The 24,768-nt window shown below is 41.3% G+C and overlaps 1 protein-coding gene across 1 annotated transcript in view; it reads left to right on the top strand.

Annotated features, from left to right (window-relative positions):
• Positions 1-18,725, top strand: part of FARSB (phenylalanyl-tRNA synthetase subunit beta) — a 36,068-nt gene extending 17,343 nt beyond the window's left edge. The window contains exons 16-17 of the mRNA XM_053952018.1: positions 3,700-3,852; positions 18,455-18,725. Coding sequence (XP_053807993.1) covers positions 3,700-3,852; positions 18,455-18,606 — 305 coding nt within the window. The 3' untranslated portion in view covers positions 18,607-18,725. The remainder of the gene's footprint in view (positions 1-3,699; positions 3,853-18,454) is intronic.
• The last annotated feature ends 6,043 nt before the right edge of the window (positions 18,726-24,768 follow it).

The raw sequence follows: 24,768 nt of genomic DNA on the forward strand, positions 1-24,768 counted from the left end.
TTCCTTGTTGGGCATGCAGTTAGCTAGAATGCAAAAAACATGGGACAGATGGCAGAATAGCATCAGCATTCTTTAGAGCCAAGACTAGGGCTGTTTATCTTGGACTAAGGAGCACATTTACTCTGGCATTATAAAGTTTATGAGTTAAATTGTTACTTTTATTTCAGGTTTGTCAAGTGCAGCTTTTGAAAGCTTTCATTTATGTGGATGGCTGCTTAACAGTTTTATAAAGAATGATTTTGTGGTGTACTTAATTTTGATGGGAATCATTGCAACAGACAAAGACTTCTGAGGCAGCAGCTTTGTGCACTTTTGTGCTGCTCTTGGGCAGCCCTCTCATGGACTGAGCACTTACAGACTGTGAACAGTATCTGAAATGGGTTTTAATCTTGTGTTTAGAATCATTACTGTCTTCCCCAAATTGACTTCCAAAATTAAACTTGCTTAATAAAAAGTTTGGAGAGGGGAGGTGGTGGAGAAAGGCAAATACTGAAAAATGTAGGGTTGTCCTCTCACATATGGAATGAGATTTCTTGCACAAGGCTTATGTCATCAGACTGACTTAATTTAATTTTATTATTTCATGATTTTGGCATGCAGAATTCCCAATTAATAATTTCAAAAGTATGGGTCAAAAGAGTACTGACATTAACTGTATTTGAAATGGCATCTTGCAGTCATCCATGTGTGAATGAACCTAGCTCTTTAAAACATGCTGGGTTTTAATAAAGTACACAGAACTTGTGCTTACCAAGGTGAGCTGAATATATTTCTCTTCAGACTTACCTGACAGAAAGTTTTGATGTATTAAATTAGCAAAGTTTGTGACAGATCTAATATAACTAATTGGAACCAAATCTGAGCAAAAATGTTTTTTTCTCAGGGCAGAAGGAAACGTGCTGATTTTGAATGTGTTGCACAGCATTTGTGTGAGTAATTTGTAGCACTAGGTAATCACTTCTGTAGGATGGTTACACTAGGTTAGGGTGTAAATCAGCACCTTTACCACCAGGCCTAAGAGAGAATATACCCTTTTTCTCACCACAACAAAAGAAGTTAGTCCATTAGAAAATCACTTCTGACCAGTGATCTTGGAGAATCTGGCAAGCTTATGGTTGCACACATTTAGCACAATTTACATCATCTGTGAATACAGCTGCTGCCACCTTTTGAAGCATATTTCCAACTGTCTGGAAGTGTTGGTTATCTGCAGAAAATAGTTTGGGAGACTAAAAGACAAGTTTGCACGAGCAGGTGTCCCTTTTCAGATCACTAGGTCATTTTTCTGAAGCAGCTCTAATTTGCAAGGGAACAGTGTACAACGTTGCTTTATGTTCCTCGCGCTCTTTTGGCTCACATATTCCCAAGCAGCTGCCCATCCTTTGGATTGTTTTTCAGCAGCATCCCCAGGAAGTGCTTTGAAGTCTCAGCAATATATACACACATATATATATTTATTTATGATTTGGGTTGACATACTTGGCAAGCTCACTTGAGAAATAGAAATGTTTCATGGCATGACATGGGAGCTCTTAAGTGACTTATAAAGAGCTGAAGCATTTCTAACATCTGCCAGTTTTTTGCCTACAATTCCCAATATCTTTTTTTCCTTCCTATCACTTGTGGCGAATGAACTTCCTCTGTTGTGATAGAACTCTGTAAAGGAGTAAGTTTTATAACACTTGAAAAAAAAACAACCTTTCCTTTACCAAAGATTCCTAAAATTGAAAACATGAGGTATAAAAAATGTTGTGTATGTTTGTTTCTGATGCCTTAGTTAAGAACTCTGGTCTGAAGGCACCACTGACTATCTTAATAATAATGAAATTAAAATTCAGATAGTTGTCACAAAATCTGCTACCATAATTACTCATTAAAAAAAAAAAAAGAAACCATTCTACTGAACCTCTAGTCCAAAGAACATGCTGTCTTAGGGAAGGAAAAATAATTTTTTTCTATTCTGTTGCTCATAATAACATGAAAATAAATTGTTGACCATCTATGACTGCACTACTTGTTGGTGTCTTAGTAGAGCTGGGAAACAGACACATGTGACACCCACACAGAACAGCCAGAGTGCTCAGACCCAAAAACAGACACTGCATTTATTGATATTTTTTCCCCTGTAGCCTTTACTTTCCTGTGCTGCCATTTTAACTTCAAGATTGGATTCTTCAGCATTATTTAACACTGCACATTATTACATTGACAGGAAAAAAACATTGAGTGACAAATTGCAGACTTACTGCCACACTAAGTTCAGCTTTCAGTGACTGATGAGAGAACTTGCAGCTGTGGTACTGAGTAGCTATCCTAGAAGTTTTGAATGACTTCTGTCTCAAAAAGGCTGAGCTTTTATCTTGTGTATAGGCTCTGCTCCTCTGTTTTACTGTTTGGTTTGACCTGTATATTTCTGGTCACTCAGTAAGTGTTTTCCTGTTTAGTTCCTGACAGATTTTTTTGTCACTAAATGTTTAGCTGGAGCAAATAGACAAGATGTAAATTTCATTTAATCTCTAATTTCTCATGTGGTAGATTAATGCCCTAGCTGTAAATCCAGCTAAAAGTGCTTGCCAGGGTAGAAGCAGGAGAGCTTCTGAGGTAGAAGTGGGTAATGCTGCCAGAGGGCTCCCCTGCTCTATGGCCAGGAGTAGCTCAGGGATTTCCCAGCATAAATGTGATTCTTTGTAGTAAGAAGCAGTGGATTTATCAGCTATAGACTCCATCTGCCTCCTCAGAGCTATGCAAACTCCTGGCATCCACAAAATCCTGTAGTGAAGAAGTTTCACTGCTTAACTCTATGCTACCTGGAAAACTCTTTCTTTTTCTTGTTTCTTTGAACTTGGTTCCTGTTGACTTGATCAAAATGCTGAATTAGGAAATCCTCACAAGCCCCACTAATCCTCGACAGTGTGCATTGCAGTAGGGTAGCCTCAAGGAACAAGTGTAACAACATGCTACTACATACTCATTCTGAAAATGTAATAAAAAGGGAAACACATTTTGCTGAAATCAATAGTGTCAGAAGGCATAAGGCAGGGGTTTGACTTAAGGAATTGTCCAGAGTGGGAGATACTTATGTCACTGTCTTGGGTTTGTGCAGTGTAGCACTTTTATCATAATTACTTGGTTGCAGGGATGCCCAAGATGATCCTAGAAAGCATCAGCTGTGATTTGGGAACCTCTGTGAATTGAGATCTTTTCACAGATCACCATGCTAACATTATTACACTAATTTCAGGTTGTGGGCTGGTTGTTTTGTGTTGGCAGTTGTTCTACAGCCGAGTTCTACAAATATTTGGCTTTCCCACAAGCATCACAAGCTTCTTCATGCCTACTGGGTATTTGCATTTTGGCTTGTCTGTTTTAAATTTCTTTAACACTTAGCTTTACACCTGGTACCTGTCATTGCATACAAGATCCTTGTATGCAATGTAGTAACCCTCTTTCCTGCTCAAGGCATAGGGTACTTTAAATCTTTCTTTACATTTCTGACTCTGAGAGTCCAGCGGGTTAAAGAAATTCCATTATTTCCTCAGCTACATGGCAGTCTGTCAGAGAAGCCATTTTACATACTTATTTCTCATTTCGGCCACAACTGCCTCACAGGACAGCAGAAGAAAAGTGATACAAAAGGCAAGGTTAGTTAGAAGTGTGATAAAGTTTCTCAGGTAACATAATTGCTTCCTTCTTCTGCAGATGTAGGGGCAAGAAACTACAGACATTTATGTGCTATTTATTACAACAAAAGCCCAGGCTTTGAGATCATCCATGGTTTACTGGACAGAGTCATGCAGGTCCTGGAAGTACCACCAAACGAAGAGAATGGCTACACCATCAAGGCAGCTGAAGGTAAGGAAGAAAGAACTACAGTGTACAGCAGAGGTTGTTGTGGAACTTAAATGTTCCCCTACAATCTGAGGAGAATTTTTGGTTGTTCTCAGCAGTAGAAACTAAGGATTAATATCATTATATGTGCTGTCATATTGCAGCATGATGGAATGATAGTGAAAAGGCATTGTCTGCATTCACTGAGTGTAAAATGGGATTGCTATCTTTCTGTGAGCTGCCCTGAGTAGCTTAATGTACTTTGTGAGTTTACAGTTTTTTAAGGGCACTTATAATACAGCATATGCCATGAGCTGTTTCATATGATTTAATCTGCTGATGGCAATAGGGTACATAGGAATTCACTGAAGTGATGAATATGCCAGACACCCACTGTATTCTCCTTGGCTAACAGAGCCTGGAAAAGGCAACTTTTACACTATCTTTTGGTTTCTAGCTTTATCTATAGGGTTTTTTTTTAATAGGTACCTTTTATTTATACATTCATGTGAAGATATATGCCTTATATATCTTTGATTCAAAGAGCTGCTGTCTTTGAGACTGACCCTGCTGCTTAGATTATATTAGTTGTATAACAGCCCTCTTCCTTCTCCATACAGGGTGAGCTGCACATGAATTAAAAATAACATCCTTAAATGCAGAATCTCCTCTGTGTATGTGCCTGGGCATGTAAGAGAGAAAGCAAGCAGGCTGACCTGATTCCTTCATTGCCAGAACACAGGTTGATGGAAGAGAGCAGTACCAGCAACTCATCTATTCTGCTACCTAAAATAACAGTGTAGAAAATACAGAACAGAAAATCACAGCCGCAGGGATGGCAGCTATGATTCCACTTACCTGTCATGCAGTGGTGTTCAGAGATATGAGACACTGACTCAAACTGACTCAGCTTGAAGAAGTGCCTCCATGCTGCACTTCCTGGAACAGTGGCACTGGCACAGGGTCCCTGGCAGCCTGACCTAACTCTGCTGTTCATAGAACTTCATTGAAAGTATGTTAGGTGTCTCCCTGTTCTGCAGTGTGCTGCCAGGATGCCAAACAGAACACCTGAGCTAAGTGGTCTTCTGGCACTTCAGTGCACACTTGTCAGACATATTGATGCTTTTTTTGAGAAAGTACTGTTTTGCTCAGTATTATTTGGGCAGACTCTCAATGGGTTTGTTAGAATATTGCTAATAGGATGCCCAGGTTGAGCAGAAGAATGTTTAATACAATTTTACTTCTGGTTCTAATTCTATCAAGCACAGAACATGTAATAGCAAAGCCTCTTGTTTGGAAGGGGGGTGTGGTAGTGGGGAGTTAGGAAGAGCCCTTGGGAGTTGGGTACTCAGCTGCCATGGAAGTCAAACTGAAATATTCTATTCCTAGTCCAAACTCTTCTGTAGCTGGTTTTTGAACAGACATATCAAGCATTTACTTTAGTACTGAAAAATATTGGCAAGTGTTTTATATTCTGTGTTGTAACGTGACAGCTGATTTCAAGAAACTGGAAAAAGGCCTCAAAAATAATCCTAACACAGGGAAGAAGTTATTTCTAGATATTAGTGCTGCTCACTATTCCTGATGCTGTGAGATTTACAATGCTCACTCAAAATCCCTGCATTCCCATGACATTACTCCACGACACATTTAGTGCAGAGGGTGGATTATGCCTTGTCATGTGCAATATATTACAAGCAGTTTGTGGCTTTTGGTTTAAAAAAAAAAAAAAAAAGCATCTACTACTTTCTGTTTCACCAGTGATTCAGAAACTCTCCTGGGATGGCACATGGATTCCTTGCAGTTGTCTTGACATTGGAATTTAACTTTGCTATCAATGCAGATGGCAGATACTCTGGTGCCATAGCAAATGCAGTGTCACTGCACCAACCTAGCTTGAGACCTTCACTGCAGAGATGGTTGGAAGTCAGGGTAACTTGGAGAATTTTGTTTTGGTTTTTTAGTGGTTGGTTTGCTTATTTGTTTGTTATTTTTGATTTTCTTAAAGTTGCTTCACAATTTGTCAATTAAGCATGTGTGAGAGAGATGCCAGCAGATGATGGAGAAAGGTAACTGCTCAGTGAAACAAAGATACCCTGTAACATCTCCAGGAGACCTCAGGATACTGAAATAATTCATAAGAGCAGTGCCAGTTACTTCAGAGGTTTGAAATCACGACAATACACATGGCACAGATTTTTAGAGGCATCTGCACGAAGCTGTTTTATTGCCTGTGCCAAATTACAAATTTGTACAGTGAGAAATAGATTTTTCATAGGGCTCTGATTTAGAGAGATTTAGAGGTATTGTCTCTATCCATAATTTTATACAAAGCTTGAGACCAGTAAGCAACACAGTGTAACGGTAGGGTTTAGGCCAGTTGTTTTTACTCCTTGTGTAACTTTAAAAATAGTAGATAGATTAAAATAGTTCCACTGATTATTGAAAAACAATACAGGGAATAAAATCTAGCTTAAGTGAGCAGCAGAGAGCAGATAGAGATGTGTTGGGCACATATTTGACACTTTTCCAAAGTTCCCTCTGGAAAATGAAATGCCTGTGCTCCAGTCCTGCTTGGTCCATATGTGCAGTGATGGTTATTTGAGCTCCTTCTGTTCTGCCAACACCTCAGTGCCCTGTGATTTGACCTTAAGGTCAGAGTGGTTTTGCCTCTCTGGCAACACCTGGGAAAAAAAGTACAGATGCTAGAAAATATGGGTGAAATTGTGATGTTCCCCTGGCCTTTGCAGTGTGCTTTGGTGTAATCTGAGCTAGGTAATAAATGCAGAAGAGCTGTTTAGAGCAGCCTTAAGGAAGAGAGGCTTTTGACTGACTGAATTTCAGGATTTCAACATACATTTGACACTCAATGCCTTCCACTTTTTAACAAAGTTACTAATGGAACCTTCTTATTGCCACTAAACATACAAAATTAAAGTTCTAAGGGCAGAAGTCTGAAATGCTCCCCATTGCTTTAAAATGCGCAGAATTAACTTTTTGACAGTGAATCCTACTGGCCTAGAAAAGCATTCTGGTTTTTCTTTTTGTTTTATGGCATAGGCATCCATAATCAAATATAGATGGAAAAAATATGATCAATCCTCAAACTTGTATGTGCTCCATAATAAAAAAAAAAAATTAAATTTTTGAGATTTAACCATTCCATACCATTAATAAAATATAAGTATGTATGTGTATGATTAGAAGGTAAACAATAATTTTTAAAATATAAAAATACAGGTAGAAAGAGAAAACAAATTTAGTTATGTTTTCAGGTAATTTCATAAAAATATTTATTTTTTAGTTCACTTTCATTGGTTTCAGTTCCCTTGAACTGAAAACTAGAGGCATTATTATATTGGAAGATACTCTTAATTTCAAGTTTTATTCAGGAATGGGTGTGTTTTCTGCAATATTTTAGTGATCTTGTGCTTTTGCAAGACCATCTGAAGTGACAATTTTCTTCCAGAGATCAGGATAACAATCACAGGAGGTGATGTTAATCATGGGGTTTGAGTCCATAGTAAAGCCTTACTTAGGCTGAAAAGAATAAAGAAGGGCTTAGGAAATCCTGACAGTGGATTAAATATCACAGTCTTCAAAGGAGTGGTGTGAAGTGGAAGGTGTAATTATCTTCACTCCTAATGTAACATTTAAGAGTCCCTTATTTAAGGAAGAAGCCCCTGGTTTGGCAGTACCTTTCAGGAGTCTCCATACTTTGCCCGTGGAATTTAAGTGAGCACAAACTGTTTGAAAAGAGAAGATAATATCCCTACTTTATCAAAATGAAACAACTTGACAGGTTCACAGAAACTGTTACAGAGAATCTGTGCCTGGCTGCTGCTCCCCTGTCTGCCCCAGTGTCCTCCATGACAAAATTGAAATAGCAATCTCATAAAAACAAGCAACCCCTAAAGAGAATCAGCTTGTGACAGGAGCTTCCTTCTTCTACAGTATTGATTCTCAGGGATTTCAGCTACCTCTTGAATTTATTAATTTAATTTTTAACTAAATTTCATGCCATTCATTCTTTTAAGGTAATGATCAGCTTAGCAAAGCTGGCAAGTCAGCCTGTTGGCAAGTCAGCCAACGTGAAATGTGTACATAATAAACACATACTAACTCTTGCTTCTTTCAGTAACTGACAGTTGTCTTTAAAAAAAAAAAAAACAAAACAGAAGTTGTACTCCTTTTTACTGCCCTTATTTAATTAAATGAAAGGTGTGGTGAAGTGTAGAAAATTTTAATTCCACAGTAAATCATAGTAATAGTGTCCCATTTAGTAAGGTTCAGCTGTGAAATTAGAGGTGTAATAGTTGTCTCCATAAATAAGAACATCAATAAACATTGGCTTTTATAATAATAATTACACAATAAACAACTTTAAAAGATGATTTAGACCATGAACCTCAATTCACAAGACAAGAGGAGGGAAGTCTGGGACTAATTCCAAGTTAGAGGTATGGAATTGAACTGCAGCTTCTATCTCTAGTGATCAGCTTAAATTGGGAGACTGAGCTATATGCAGATGTTTGGTCCCTATATTGTGCTTGGCATTATTAATACTGCCTTCTTTTAAGAAATTGTAGCTTGATTGCTCTTAATGGCAATCCTGGCCTTTCAGCTTCCTGTCTTGGCAGCCATTGCATTGGTCACAAATGTCAATAATTGTCTATTTACTCATAGATAACTAAAGGAAATGTGCCAATTTTACCAGGCCTCCAAATATCATTTCTGACATACTGGGAGGTATCAGACAATTCTTAGTCCACTTAACTGGCATTCTTATAGGTGCCATTGCATAGTCTTTCAAATTACAAGTTTGTAGATAATCACATTTGTTTGAAAACATCCATTCTTAATAAAACACATCAGCTGGTAATTCACTGTATTCCACTCCAGCTAGTTTCACTTTTGCCAATTCTCCACAATTTTTTTTTAACACCAAGGATCAACTTAGATATTCCACCTTGGAATACTGGCACCACATTAACATTTTCCTAGTACTGCTGAATTTCCAATATTGGAACTCCAAGTTAACAGGAGCAGGCAGGATATTTGCTCTGAGAATTGCACCACAATTCTGATGCCTGAGACTCCTGGTGCTTTAGAAGCATCCTAATCCTGGTAGATGTAACCAGACATATTCCTCATTTTTTCAGTGGACTGGACAACACCTCCCCCCAACCCTAGATGAAAAGAAACATACGTTAAAAACTTATTACACTTCTGTATCTTTAGCCAGTCTTATTAGTAAATGAAAGTACTCTACCTACAATTTGTTTCCAATATCCTTAAGTCTTTTGTAAATGCTGTCTTTACTGCAGCCAGTAATTAATCTTTTCTATTTTTTTCAGTTCCTTGATGAATTTCAACCACTGTTATTAATCACATTTTCTGAAGTGCAAATTATTTCTCTCATTTTTGTCTCTAAGGAAATTTCTGATTTTTGACCACATTCATTTCAGCACTAAATATGGATAGGGTTTTGGACAAAAACATTATTCTTTTTTATTATGAAACTGCTAGTACTCCTTTATAAAATAAATTGTTCTTGAAGATCTTCCACTGTTTCTCTGTTTAGTCCCCTCCCTACCTCCCAGACAGCTTAATGAACTAATAGTGAGAGGTAAGAACAGGTGCTTTTTTTAAAAAAACTGACTAATTTTATAACTTTTAAATATAGTACCCTAATTGTGCAAGAGGTTTCAGAAGTACCAGCAGTGATCATTAAAATGGCTTAATTATAAATCATCTCACAAACTTGGATATTTGTCACAAGCTCTTGTTGCTTTTCCAGTGTTGGCCCCTACTCTGAGATCTGATTAATTTCTCATCCTTTTCTCTTGATTTTTCTGTAGTATCAAGGGAACTTGGTTACAGGAAGAATGACAGTTCTAACCACTCAGTACTGCATTAAATTATCTAATAAAGTGGGTGTGGCTGCTCTCTTAATATCCCTTTAATTGTCTATTATCTCTGGTGTCCCTCTCCTTTCTGTAATACAGGTCTTCAGATTTATAGGAACTAAATCCCTAGAAATTTGTGCCAAGCTTATTTCTGTTCCATCAGGTATCTTCCCACTCTGGTGCTAATGCCTCAAATTTGATTTAACTGCATTAATACCCAAGGAGGTACCCAGGAAAGATATGAAACAGGAGGGTTGCTGATATTATTGATGTAGCCAAAGTGACAGTCTACAGTATTTGGAGTATCTCCAGATAAAACTGGTTTACCAAAATTTGGCAGCACACTCTGGCACTGGACACCTCAGAGGTGTCCTGCTGTTGGAAGTGATGCTGGTAGGCCAAGCAGCACAGAGTTTTTGGCAAAACTCAGAGTTTGATTTTAGAAATAGGTCTCATTTCTTTAGCTTTGTGTTCTACTGTTGATTTTTAGTATGAAAAAGAGGCTCTCAGAGATGAGTTTAGAAAGGGCTTTTTCCTTTCCTGTGGTCATTTCAGCTCCTCTCTGAAACTTCTTGAATGTCCCTTCAAGTATCAACCCGTATCCCCAAAAAGGTGTGTGAGTTAAAGTACCTTATTTTAGCACAGCAGGGGATAATAAAAGGTTTGACAGGCTTAGACTTCTTTGTCTTTTCAACTTTCATCACCAAATTGTGTTGACACACTTTTTTCCCCCCACATATGAAATAAAAGAAATTCAATTACAGAACAAAGAAAGTATTAGTCTCTCAAATCCAGAAGATTATTTTAGAAGATAAACTCTTTTTTAATTGACTCATTTAGAACTGTGTGTCCTGCAGTGGGAGGGGGAAACTGCAAAAATACTGTGAGGAAAGGTGTCAAGTCAGTTTGGAAAGAGACAGAAGCTATCTTCTACTGCCAAGCTGTCTTCTAGTGCCTCTTTTTGCAAGCATTAACTATTAAAGATTACAATATTTTTCTTCCCATTGCATTTTATTCTGACAGGTTAGGCATGCTCCAAGGAGTAGTAGCATTTCTCCTGACAGTTTAGGGTTTTCATTTTCTATCAGTTTTTGCCAACCAGAACTATATAAATCACTGGCATTTGTGTTCCTTGAGCTCAAGATGGCAATTTCTTCTCCCTGACAACTCTGCTCTTCTGCTATTCCTTTGTTGGAGAGGCCTCTTCAGAGTTTAATTCCTTTGGTTTTGCCCCCCAAAGGCAATTATCTTTTTTAATCATACATCATAAGTCTTAAAAGATAAAAGTCTTCCTTGCATCAAGAATTTTAAATGTCTGGCAGAGCTTTGCATTGTATAATTATAGATTTAGGTAATTTCCAACTTTTTACATTTTTAAATAGAAAATTATTTCTTAATCATCAACTATATTTTCAGTATTGCAAAGCCTTCTTTATAAAATAAATTATTCATCCAAAGCAGTAGCAGAAAGGAGCTGTGCTATTGCTGCTCTTTCTCAGGGTGAAGTTCTGGCTTCTCTGAGGAAATGCTACATTTGCCCATCATTACAGCTCCATCTTTCAATTCCACTCTCATCTGCTCAGCCTGCTGTGGCTGGAGGCAGACTGAGCATGCATCTCCTTTCATTTTCACTACCATACTGATACTAATGCCACCAAATGTGAGCATGTCAATTTTATACTTTATGGTTTAGCAGTTCTCCACTCTGGTGTGATTTTTCAACTTTGATATGAAGGCAGAGGGGTGGTGCTTCAAATTTAATCTGCCTTTTTTTTCTTTTTATTTCTGCAGTAACATTTTAAATGTGAATTTACAAGATACTGGCTCAAATGTTTACATCAGTGTGAATGCAGGCTTCAAAGATACCTGTTGCCCATGGTGCAGGAACTGACTTTATCTTTGCTTGTGGTGCATGTGTTAGAAAAGAACAGACACAGAGAAATGCTGAGCTCACCCTCAGCTCAGGCATTTCTCTTCCTGCTGGAGCCACTGTGTGCTTCAGCCACGAGGCATTCCTTTGCAACACAAGCCTTAGTTGCTAAAACTAAAAGATGAACAGTTCCAGTGACTGCTGAGATTCATTGTTGAAGGATGTATTATTCCATGACAGTTTGTCAAGTTGTTTTCTGAAAAGCATGAAATGGAGGAGCTGTGAAAGCAGAACATGAGGTGGCTCTTGGTTATCTCAGTCAAGTCACTGGGAGAGGAGGGCAGCTTGGTCTAGGACAGGAGTGATTAAACAACATGCAAACCAATTGTGACACACTAAAGTAGACTTGCAGCCTGGCTTAGTGCTGGTTCTTGTTATTCTCTAGTGCCTGTATGAAAGCAGAGCCTAACAAGCTAAAACCTGCTGCCTTGCTGTGCACACAGAGAATGTTATACCCCCTGCCAGAAAGCATATGGTTGATTGTTTCCTAGTTTCTGACAGATTCTGTTGTTTGCAAGGATGAATCATTCCTTTAGATATCCAAAGAGTGGTAAAAACACTCACAGGACACAAATAAATTAAGTTTTTTAATATTCAAAGCTTTGTGTTATCTAACTCAAGTGAGATAGCAAGACTTACTTTTTTCAAAAAAAGTGAGCTTTATTTGGGATTAGGAATTTCTTCGTTTTATAGACAAAATAGCTGTAACATTATATCAGCTTAGGTTGTAGCTTTTAGACAAAGTATAACGTTTCAGATAAATGTGGATAAATCAGATAAACCAGCCTAATAGCAAAATTAGCTGTGTAATGGTAACTCTGCAAAGCAACTAAACTCCAGTGGGGAGTTGCTGTTTCTCACAACTGCCCACAAAGGCAAATTTTTGAGTTTTATACACAAATACTGATTTCTAGAGAAATACATGGAATTTGATAGATTTCTTTCTAGATTTTTTACTTTTTTTCTGCGTGCAGCATTTAATAAGAGAACCACAAATATCTGCATTCCTTAGCCTCAGCATCCACCCAAGTATTACCTTCCATTAGGAAAGGCAGGAACACAATGAATTTACCCAGATAATTTTAAGTGTCTGAGGCTAACACAGAATAAAGATGTGAATAAAGAGGTGCCTCAAACCTACTGCATTCTTGAACCACTTTCTGACATCCAGCAACACCAAACAACCTCTGTTCAAGCTCCTGGGACATTCCACAGCAAGATGGAAAAACAAATCCAGCTTATAGGGTTGTATATGAGGGTTTTTATGAGATAGAAGAGTTAGGTTTCCTCACACCCTCCCTGAAATACAAATTAATAGGAACTCAGCCATTGACTTAGTTGTAATAGGAGAAGATGATTTACTGACTGACCACTGCAAACCTGTGGATGATTGTCCGTGTTCCCAGCCTTATTGTCTGCACAAGGACTCTAATCCTGAACTCTATTTTTGGATATCCAGTGTAGCAGTCCAGGTAAATAATTGATTGTCACTTTACCCTGTTCTGCTCTGCCCTGTATGAGGAGGCTTTTGGAAAAACAGAGGAAGGGATCAGAATGGAAGATGCCCTTTAGACAAGGACACATTCATTCACATCACACAGATATTGATTCTGTGATTTTTGTCAAGTGTTACTTGTTTTCTTGAGAGAGGTAATTAAGGCACATGCCTTACATTTAATTGTACTAATTTGAATTTCCTGCTGTGTCACTACAATTAGGTGTGATCTGGGGGAAATGGCAATTGTTCTGGCACAGCTTTAGTTGGGATTTACAAATCAAGAGACTAAAGTTGACAAATATCCCACTGATCCCAAAGCGTGGGTTTTCTGGGCTTGGGAATATAAGGGAGAAGAACTGCTGACAATGTGCAACTTATGAGAACAGCTGGTCTCTCAGTATGTTCCAAAGATCATGGAAGATTTGAGATGTCTGTGATTTTAAGAATTAGCTGAAGGTAAATCATTCCAATGACAAGATCTGATTTTGAGGTTGCTGTTGTTTCGCATAAGGTTCTGGGAGCCTTTCTGTGCTGTGTTTATGGGCAGAAGGAGGGGGCTGCCTTTTAGCACACTGCCTGGGCTGACTGTGCCCCCTGACTCTGCATTTGATTTACATTATCTGCCAAAAGAAGGAAATCGGTCAAAAGTGTGAAGAACTTGATCCTAAAACCAATCTAACCTCACAAAACTAAATTCCATCCAGTGTAGCACAGGCAAAATACTTCCCCAGGTGAGTCGGGGTGAGGTAGTGAAAGGGCAGCTGGAGTCACTAAAGGGAGGAGAATTAAGATGAAAGACTACTGAGGCCAGATAAGCTCTGCTCTGTTACCTTCTTAAGCTTCAGCTTCCAGTGTTCCTTCAAATTACAGGAACAAACAAGTGGGCTTGAAGGCTTAGTGCAACTGCAGGTCTATAATGCAGCTTTAATCTATTTCTTTTTGAAAGGAAGGGAGAGTAAGGTAGAGAAAAGAAACTGTCCAAGGTGTTTGACAACAAAGAGTGCAGGGAACTCAGAGCTCTTTGAGGGTCAATTAGCCAGAAAATGTGCTAAAGACTACATGCTCTGTTGGATTATTGGCCAAATAATTACCCCAAAGCAATCAAAGTGACCCTGTTGCCTGAATACAGAAAGGCAATTACGGATTTTGAGGACATGCTACAGAAGCTTTAATTAAAGGTATTACTTCTACATCACTGAACATTAGAAATTAAATTCTTACTTGCAGCCATGAGAAGTAGCTTTTGTCTTCCCCTTGCATGTAGTGTGTCAGCATAAGACAGGGCTGGCTTTGGCATCCCTTCTTTAGGAAGGTGTATTGGATTTCACCCCACCCCTTCTCCTAACTACCACTTATACACCTGACATATTAAGAGGTGGATTTCCATTACTACACCTTCAGGCTTCCTCTGGCATTGTCTGGGTCTCTATCAGCAAGGACAATACAATCTCTGACTAGATTTCAAGGTGAAGTTTATTTGTGTGCAGAGCAGAAAGGATTTACTATGTCAAGAGGGATAAATCTGTTACCCTTAAAACAGAAAACTACAGGAAACTACAATTTTTAAATGAATTTTGACTCTCGGTGTAGTTGATGGTACAACCAACCAGTTGCACCTACCAGGAGCAGCCTGTCAGGATAATTGCACCAGCAGCAAACACAATCTCTTCCTAACACACCTGCTCAGAGTGGGGCCTCCAGGTGTGTTTTTGTGCCTCCCTGACCATGGCCAGTTTCTTGGGGACAACCATGCTATTCTTGGATGATACTGCATGATGATACAGGCAGGACAAACTATGGTGAACTCCTGCTCAAAAGCTGCAGGTCACAGCTGCCAGTGACTCTGGAAAGCCTCCTTTTGGCATGCTTTGATGAAGCTTTAGAGAGCTGGGCTTCAGCTTCTGGTGTGACTTAAACAAAGTAACAGTGTGTGCACTTTTTGCTGATTTCCCATGTGTGCTAGTAGCTTCAGCACATGTCTTTCATACAACCTTGACTCTCACTCTGAAGCATCTACTTTACTTCAAGAGCTGAAGTCACATAACACTGCCCAGTCCATAACACAAGCTTTGTTAGAAATCCTAACCACCGTTGCTATTTACTTGATAATACCAGAAACACACAAATTAGGATGGAAAGAGTCCCTACCTTTGTTTCTTGGTTATTTTGATGACCCTCCTGATTTGCTGCCCTGCTCCATGGGTTTCTCAGGTCCTCCTGCAGCCTCTGTCTTGCCTCAGCACAGCAGGTTGCTCTAGCTCAGGTGTCCTTTTGTGCTTGTGGTTGGTCAAAGCTCTTCCCCAGCTGCAAATGGTTGTTTCTCTTTCCTCCCTTTCTACTCAGGTTTTTCATGTTTCTTCTGAGATTTTTTTTCCTTCTTTGCTTCCCTTTCAATGTCTGAATTTTTTAACCTGGAGTTTCCATTTGCTCCAAATTCTGGTTCCATGGCAGAGGCACATAGAGCAACACCATCCAGTCCAATGCATGAGCCAACCTCCTTTCCTTACCACCTGTGTGGTCAAAGGAAGAATCACTAAGATGAGGAAGGCTTTAGATCCCCCCCTGAGGGATGCAGTCTGGAGGCCCTTTTGGCAGGCAGGAATATACTTTGAAGCGTTCTGTAGTGCAGCCAATTACCATAATAATGGTTCCATTATGAACCAGAGTTCATAAACTCTCTGTAAACCTGTTTCTCAGCTCATGTTTCTTTGGTGCAAGAGCCATGTGTTGGCTGGACAGATGGGGGCTCTAAAGTTTTTAACAGGTTCTTTCATTTTCATTTGCTTATTGTCTGATCTTTTCCAGCCGCAGAATTGTACCCTGCAATTGCCATGTCTGCAGAGCATGGGACACACTGGTCACTGCCCTGTGAAGCAGCCAACATTTCAGGGTCAGCTTAACTAGAAATTGAGATGATGTTTGAAGATCCCATTTCCTGTACTTTGGGGAGCTAAATGTTCCCCCTTGATATTAATTATATATTTCCCTCTTTGCTGCAAGGAAGTGCAAAGAAAAGTAACATCATGGTCCACCATCAGTTGCTGCATGAGATGGAAAATTCTGCTCAGTGTCTAACCCATAGCCTGGAGCAGCATATTTGGAACTCACTGGGGCTGGGAGACCAACAACTGGTGGTGGATAGCAGAGCATTTGTTGTGTATGAAAACAGCATTGTTTCACACAATGGGAAGTGGCACAGATCTGGGAAACTGCCCTTGTTAGATTGACTGAGTACAGTATTATTTTAGACACCATCAGATAGCTACAACAAGTTTAAAAACAATTATGTCTCATGACATAGATGTGCAAGAAGATAAAATAATTTTCCCAAGACTACACAGAAGGAAGCTCAGAAGAGCAGACAAGTCAGACTCACAGCTTTTTAACTGACCCTATTGTCAAAGCTCTTTTTTTCCTATAGATTTATAGAGGGGTACCACACCAACATTAAGAACTTCTGCTTGTCTCTTGTTCTTGTGCCAGTTCAAGCTTACGGTCAAGTGTCTAAAAGAAAGTCTCTGTGTGCTGCTCACATCTTTGGTACAATACCAGCTTTATTTACAAATAGGAAAGCCTTTACCACTAAGTAAAAAACAACTTTATTTTTAGGTTATGTTTTCACCCACAATCTGCAGAGTGATCTGTATGTGTGACATTTGACTCTCTTCTAAATTTGTTTCATCTTGTTTTGAATAGTGCAGCCTGGCAGTGGCAAGTGTCTCTTTGGCTGGAGTCATGTGCCAGTAGCATCCAGGGTGAGGTAATTTCACTGTTGTACATCCAGTGTAAGTAGTCAATTTGTGCTTGTAGCTAAGACTGGAACTGGATGATTTAAAAGATTCTGCTTCTGGATATTTTTAAAACAGCCTTTAAGCAATGTTACTGTGGTCATTTACTACTGTGGTCAGATTTCACAAGGTGGCCAAAACTGAAGTGGACCTTGAAGTTAATTTGCACTTGCACTGCACCTGCCAGTAACTCTGGCAGGAAAAAGACCTGATTGCTGTTCTTGTAGCTGCAAGTTACAACTACAAACCTCATAGGAGACGCTTCTTAAATGAATTATTTCGCTGGGGAGCTAACAGAGAATATCTCTGGGCTTGACCACCAGTGATCAGAGTATCATGAAAATGTTCATTTGGACATTATTGCCTTTTTAAGTAGCTCCTTGTACACACAGTAAAATGTCCTGGGCTGATCCTGAACCTTAAGTAGCATTTGGTGGAACCAGAGAGTAAGTTGCTGTGGGGAAATTCTTGTGATCCTTTTGCAGAGGACACTGAAGGCAACAGCATTAAAAACAGGGTGGAGGAGCTTTCTGAGGATTCAGAATCTGTAGGATTCAGTGGCCTTGTTTCATCCTCTCCCCTTCCCCGTCATGGCACAGCATTGCCAGCAGCACTGCTCACGGGATGTCCCACACACCGTGCCTTGCTTCCTCACACTCGTTTGGAAAGGTGCTTTCAGAAGGAGCAACTGGCTGGTGTGGTTTGGGTTTTTCTTTAGAAGGGCTATCAGATAAAAATGCCACTCACCTCAGCACAGAAGCCAAAAAAATGCAAGTTTAGTTGCAATATACAAGCTTGAACATAGTGCTGGTAGAGCCACTGCACACAGGGAAGTTCCTGGGTAGGAAAGGCTTTCCATGAAAAAGTCTGCACAGCTGCTCCAAGTTCTTCATGGCAAATCTAACTACTTTTTTAGGAAAAAAACTTCCATGTAACATTTTAAAATTGGGACCTGTTTGGAGGTAAGAGGAAGATGAACTTTGGCTTTCTTTGAGTGTTCATTGTTTCACAGTTTTATGGTGTACAGAAAACTGCTTAAAAAGTTCTTCCCCAGATGAGGAATGCAGGTTGTTTTTAATTATGGGACAGGCAAACAAGGGTGACATGCCTGCTTTACCCTTTAGATGACAGCAAGCTTTATTTCTTTAAACAGACTAAGGTGGGAGACATTCAGATGTTAAATAGCCTAAAGGCTGCAAAAGTTCTTCATTTCAGTAGCCCTCTGACTCAACTGTGCTAATTTCTATTGCAGGAGGAACTTAGTCAAAACAATTGGAGTGTGAAAAATGCCCACGCTTTGGGCTTTACATTTTATTTTTAACTCACTGTTTTCTCATTCTCTATCAATCATGACAACTCTTAATGCAAGAATGTGAGAGCCCCTTCTGAGCATCTCAGCACAGAGAACCATTTAATACTGAGAGCTTTGTTCTGCACGTTAAATGCCTATTGACTCCTCCGGCCCAAAGAAATATTGATTTTTCTCTCACTTTCTTTACAGGCACTGCTTTCTTTCCTGGTCGCTGTGCTGAGGTCTTTGCCAAAGGTCAAAGCATTGGGAAACTTGGAGTCATACATCCTGATGTTATCACCAAGTTTGAGCTCACCATGCCTTGCTCTGTCCTAGAGATCAACATTGAGCCCTTCGTGTGAAGACGTGACTTTTATCTGTGACTTTTATCCACTGTCACATGCAGCACCCTCTCCTCTTTTGTCTGCCTCCCAGGGGACACTCGCTTCTGCTTTTATGTTCCAATAAACAGAAAAACAGATCCTGTCTCCCTGAGTAAATGTGTTCTTTGCAGTGCAATCTGGCTGGCTTCTGCAGGGAAGGAATGTGGGATCTCAGACGAGGCTGTGCCCTCAATGTTTTCAAAGGGCAGGGGGGAAGAAATAAGTTGGGTCAAAGCCCAGTGTTTTACAAGAGAAATGTAATGGCAGAGCACATGATTAGTTTTCAAAATCAGAAATGTTCCACAGACACAGCTTCATACTGTAACTGATTATGGCTGCATAACAGGAATCTCATTCTTTTCTTACTGCATGAAATAAGATAATTGATTAGAGCAAATGTTGAGTGAATGTGAGCAGAACTAAGGAGTTGAGCTTTTATTCTATACGGTTGTCATGTGCTCATCAATGGCTGGGGGAGGAAAATAAACTTGTTTCATGAAAACCAGAGCTATTTTGTAAGCAAGATGTGTGTAATATCTGCTTGCCTGCTCCAGACATAACTGTTGGTCCTTTATCATTCTAAATTCAGAAAGGGGAGGGGGTGGAATTAAATTTTTTTCATTGTTGATGTCAGCCTAGAGGTTTTTGAAGCTCCAAACCAAATGGGGAAGTGCATTTAAGAGCATATGCCAGTGGTGTTTTGCACGAGTAGCAGAGAACTATCAAAGCCTTTGTCTGCCTGAGGCTGGCATGTTTGTCTGCAGAAGTGAGCGTGGGCCCGCTGCACAGCCCCACCAGGGCTTTCTGGACCCCAGCTGTGCAGCAGGACCATGCAGCTTTTGGGCAGGGTTACTCTTCTGGCAGTTCTACCCCTGCCAGTACATGAGAACCTCTCATGGGTCAGGCTTTTCCTTCTACGTGGCTTTCTGGCAGCAGTTGTGTCACAGCTCGGTGCATTGTGCCTTTGCTCTCTCTGAAACTGAGAAGCTCCATCCAGCATAGTGATGCCCAATCCTTTCCAAGTGGGTGGTCAGCTCAGTACACTGAAGCAGCTCTTGCCTGGCAGCCTTGTGGGGCTGGCTGTCCCTCCTTTGCAATATTATAACCATTGCTAATGCTGTAGGGCAACAACAGCCAGTATTTTGTGTGAGGCCGATGCACTGCGGCTCCTTTCTGCTGTGAGAGCCAGGAGTGGCCTGTCCAAGAGTGGACATCTGGGAAGGGTGTTACAGTGACTGCCACAAGCAGAGATGTGCAGTGTGAGGTAAGCTTGTAGTTCTACGAGCTGCACAGACCCCTATCACTGGGCCCACGAGGGCTTTTCAATGGCAGCCCCATCAATAATCTCAACAGGTGGGAAGGCAACAGGCAAGGCTTTTTGGTGCAAGTGATAATCCAGTATGAAATATGCACTACAGTTACCCATCTGGAAACCCTACGGTTCCCCTCAGAGGGAAGTGTAGATTTTAATTATCTCTGCATGACAGACGTGAAATGAGAATAGAGCTATTGCCATACGTTGCACGGCTGACTCCGGTGCCCACGGAGAGTGAGAAAACTGCAGCTCACATTTTAAACCTCCCAGGGGATTCGGCAGCTTGGCGTTTGCAGGATCCCTCTCTCCACGATGCCTCCACAACTGCAGCCAGGCAGGCTCGCAGTGTGGGAAGCAATGTGTAACACAGATGGAAAGTATTAACCCCCCCTTGTTTATTGGTGTGTCATGCACGGGGATTAGGACGACAATAAGGCAGATTTGCATTGCAGCAGAGTGCGGGCATATTTGCGTGCACTAAATATATTTCTCTACACATGATTTTCTGACTCTTTGGGTGTCCCAATTCTCCTGTGAATTTAGCTGTCCTTTGAATGTAAAGACTAGATTAAGCTGAGACTGAGGGCCTGAGCTGCAGTGGCATGTGTTGTGAGGCTTTTAGGGATTGCTTCTTTTTCATACCATTTGCTCATGCATTGGCAGATAAATGCTCCAAAACCATGAGCTTTGTCCCAGGTAAGTACCATTACTTGCTAAAAGTAGAGGATGAGACTTGAGAGGAAGGTTGAAAAGCCTCTTCAGAGTCCCTGACCCCTCCAGTTAACTATGGTGCCAGCAGCCTTGCAATGAAATTCAAGCTCTGCTGTAGTGCTGAGCTCAGGATTAACTGTGATTCCTGATGAGTGGGACACTTCATATAAGTCTGGTGTATTTATTGCGAGGCTTTATCTTTCATAGCTCCAAAGCAATTATCTGGTATTTACAGCCTGCTCATAGCTGTGTGCAGTACTTGAGCATGCTGGAGCCAGCCACTGTGAGCACTGAAATTTGCTTTTACCCTTTGCTGTAGCCATGGGCTCTGGCAAAGGAAACCTTTGCTGCTGGTGAGGACTTCTGAGCAGTTTTTAAACATCTTTTGAACTTGGGTCTTCTTTTTAAACAACAGTTGGAAGAGGGATTTTTAACTACTGCTCCTCAGTTATGGATTACTTTTGGCCTGCTCTTGCTCCCTGTAGGTACTGGGTCATTGCTGGGGATCTGAACACAAGCAGAAAAGGCTAGGGAGCTGGTGACAGAGAGATCAGAGCTGGTTTAGTGAGCTGTCTGAGCAGTTGCTGGGTTCCATTCTGCTGGACATGTGCTCTGAGTTCTGGGATTGTCCTCGCTGTGCTTTGGTGGTGATTTTGCAAAGAGCAGAACCCTGAGACAGCCTGGTTGCAGCTCCCAGGCCCCGCTGCCTGCAGGTTACCCTTGCTGTTGCACAAGGGTGTTTATGTAAAGGTGATGCCTGGGACTGTTTCCATCTCCAGGCTGGCACTGTGCTCGCTTGAAATTTAAATCAGCCTTGGTTTGGCAGGTGAGTATGGAATAGGCTGGGCAAAAGCGCTGCCAGGAGGCTGTCAGGGGGTCATGGCCTGGCACAGGTGACACCTCTGACCGCCCAGTGACCTTGAAACCGAGCCTGCTGCCAGGGCGGGGTGGCAGCGGGGTGACAGCAGGGTGGCTGTGGGACAGTGGGCAGGTGGGAAGACAGCGAGGCAGCAGGGAAGCTCTGACAGGAGCAGGAAGCCAGCGAGGGCCTTGCTTTACTCGTGGCTCAGCAAATGTGCAAGATCCCAGCCACTGCCCAGCCACGCTTCCACCCTGTTCAGAGAGGTACCTGTGTTTTCTGACTTCTCCTTGTAGCACAGTTGAGAAGGTGCAGTCTCAGTTTCAGTTTCACAAAACTGAGACTGTTTTCTTCTGTTCCCTAAATTACATCAACTACATGATGAGCTTGGCTTGCAATTTTACATAGGAACTTGGATGGATTAGGAAACTGGGGTCATGACAGAGTTACTGCTGGAAAATTAAAGCAGGGAAATTCAGTTCTTGCTGCTTTAACCCTGCCAAAAGGTACAGTATCCATTTGACTTCTGACAGAGTAGCTGGTTCTGCACTGGAGCAGCAGCACACAGGGATGCCCCCAGAGAGGAGGAAGCCTGGGTCAGCACCACGTGCCCAGAAAGCAATTTGCAAAGTAAGCTGGTCAGGAGAAGACAGCCTCCAGGCAGGACAGAGTGGACTAAGCTATGGGTGAGGTGCCTGCTACATCCCTCTTGAGAGCATAACAAAGGCAGCTTGGATTGTCTTGCATCACCCCTCCAGCTGTTGGCAGGCACAGGAGGGAGAGCTGTAGCACTGGACCAGAGCAGACAGCACAGACTGAGAACACAACAGCCCAGGCTGTGATACTCTGGAAGTTACCTCCCACTCCATTCACATCAAAAGCAGTGTTTTACTCTAAAACACTAGTGTGCCTACTCGAGAGGATTCAGCTGGTGCCTTTGTCTCACAAAGTAAAGGACATGGCCAGTAAACCAACCACAAAACCTCATTCTCTACCACCACCCTGGAAATGCAGAGGCATCTGCACTGCAGGGATGAGGAGCATTTCCAAAGACAGCAAAGACACGGATTTGCAATGAGAAGCTGGTGCTTCAGCTTAATGAAATACAGAAAGGTCTGTACAGATGTGTCTCACCTTGTCAGAAGACTTGCCTCTCCAAGCCTGGCCCTGCAGGAGTGCCTATGGTCCCATGAGCATCTCAGGAGCACAGCCTCAGCACAGAGCCCAGCTGTAAGCCCTGCCTAACCCAGCTGGCCCCGGGATGCTGCAGCATTTGGGCTTGTCCTGATCAGCTGTGGGCGCTTGGAGTGACACCACTTCCAGGCAGGATGTGATGCTGAGAGGAGAATGAGGCCCTGTCTAGTTTCAAATACACTTTTTGACCACAAAACCTTGTTAGGCTCCTTAACTAATGCAAAATAGTCTGCAGTTAATGGGTTGTCATGCTATCATTGCACATGTTAAATTGGCTTCCAGTTAACTGTTTAGCTGATTAGAAGCAGATATTGTAGGCGAAGGAGATTCCAGTGCCCAAAAGTCCCCCAGCACTAATTGCATGCAACTCACTCATTTACATTTGTGAATGTTGTAACAAATAGTCATTAGTAGACTAGTAATCTCCTTTTAAAATGTTTTTTAAAAAGCAGGATCCTTCTGGAGGAGCCAAAGCATGGAGCTAGACTGAGCAGGAGACAAGCAGGACAGCTTGGGAAGAGAAGTGGGTACTTGCACTTGGGAAGCTCTTTTAGCTGAGACTCATTGCCTTTACGTCAGCCATTTACAAGTACCAGTAGAGGATGCAAAACAAACAGACAACAAACTCTGCAAAATAGGTTTATTTTAAAATTTGAACCAAATAGAGTTTGCATTTATTGCATGAATCACATGCAGGTGAATACTATAAAAATACCTGTGCAGCATTTCTATATAATTTACAAAATCTTCATAGCATAAAATAGCTGTGAATCAGAACAGAAATTTTACACATAAAGCTGCATGAAAGTCCCTGTCAAGCAATGCCTTTCTTGGGAGTAATTCCAATCCCCAGCTTAAACGCTCATCTTGCTGCCAAGTTTTTTCCCAATTTTGTGATGTGGCCCCTCCACAGGGCTCCAGTTGTGCACTGCACCTGTGTGTCATGCAGTACTCTTAATACAAGGGGTTTAAAGGTGTTTTAAACTTGATGGTAGAGCTTCTGTGGTGTGTATGGGAGGGAGAGAGGCTGAGGATGGAACCCCATGGCTGCGGTGGCCCACGTCCAGCACTCACTCAGGGGCAGGTGTGAGTGGCTGCTGAAAGGCTCACTGGAGCTGTTTGCATGCACGTGTAAAGTCCACACAACCTGATATAAAACAATTTATCCACAGCCTGAGAAAATCTAAAAATGGTTAAAATTTCTGCCTGCATTTCTTCTGGAGATTGGCAACCTGGGTTTAGAGTGGCACAGCTCTTTCACCTGCATGCCTCGCCCTCCTCAGACAGAACCCCCAGCTACAGTTTTGGAACTGACTATGTTTATCCAGGCAGTCAATGGATGGCAAAGCACCTCCTTTACATTCTTCAGGTTCACTTTTCTCGCAGCCAGGAAGACAAGTGGACATGGTTAGAAAGCTGGCTCTCACTGTGCATTCTGCCAGGCAAGGCACAGGGGCCATGCTTGAAGCTCTGCAGCAATAGCACGGTACATTTTCCTAGCCAAGCAGACCACGTTCACTGCTGTATTTCTCAACAGCTCATTGGTCCAACAGCTGAGATATACTGTTTTAAAGAAGCAGCCTGAGTTACAGGGATGCCCTTCCTATGGACACGCCTCCCTGCTATTCTACAAGTGTACACGGTGTTGCAGGATGCACGGAAGACCAACTGTGATGCTGTGCAGCAGCAGAAGATGATGGCATCTTATAATTGTCACGCGCTGTAGTCACCAGACTCACTACTCAGCTCCTTCCACAACGCAGTTTATGGACTCTACTTGTCACCCCTGCATGACAGGAAGGATTTTTTCCTTTCCTCTAGCCAGGGGAACTAAATCGGAGTTAAACAGTTTGAACTCAAGCCTCAGTGCTGTGATAATAACTCTGCTCAGTCATTTGTAGGCAAAGGATCTTTTAGTGGGTTTTTTTTAATTAATATCCAAGGAAATTTGCTGCAAATCACATTAAACATTCTGTGTTAGCTTTTCCTTCTCTTTTACGTTTTGGGTTGTTTTTTCTATTTTAGATTGTAATAATGAGTAAAACCATCCACACAGAACTAG

Source organism: Vidua chalybeata, chromosome 10 (genome assembly GCF_026979565.1).
Source record: "Vidua chalybeata isolate OUT-0048 chromosome 10, bVidCha1 merged haplotype, whole genome shotgun sequence".
Classification (NCBI taxonomy): Eukaryota; Metazoa; Chordata; class Aves; order Passeriformes; family Viduidae; genus Vidua; species Vidua chalybeata.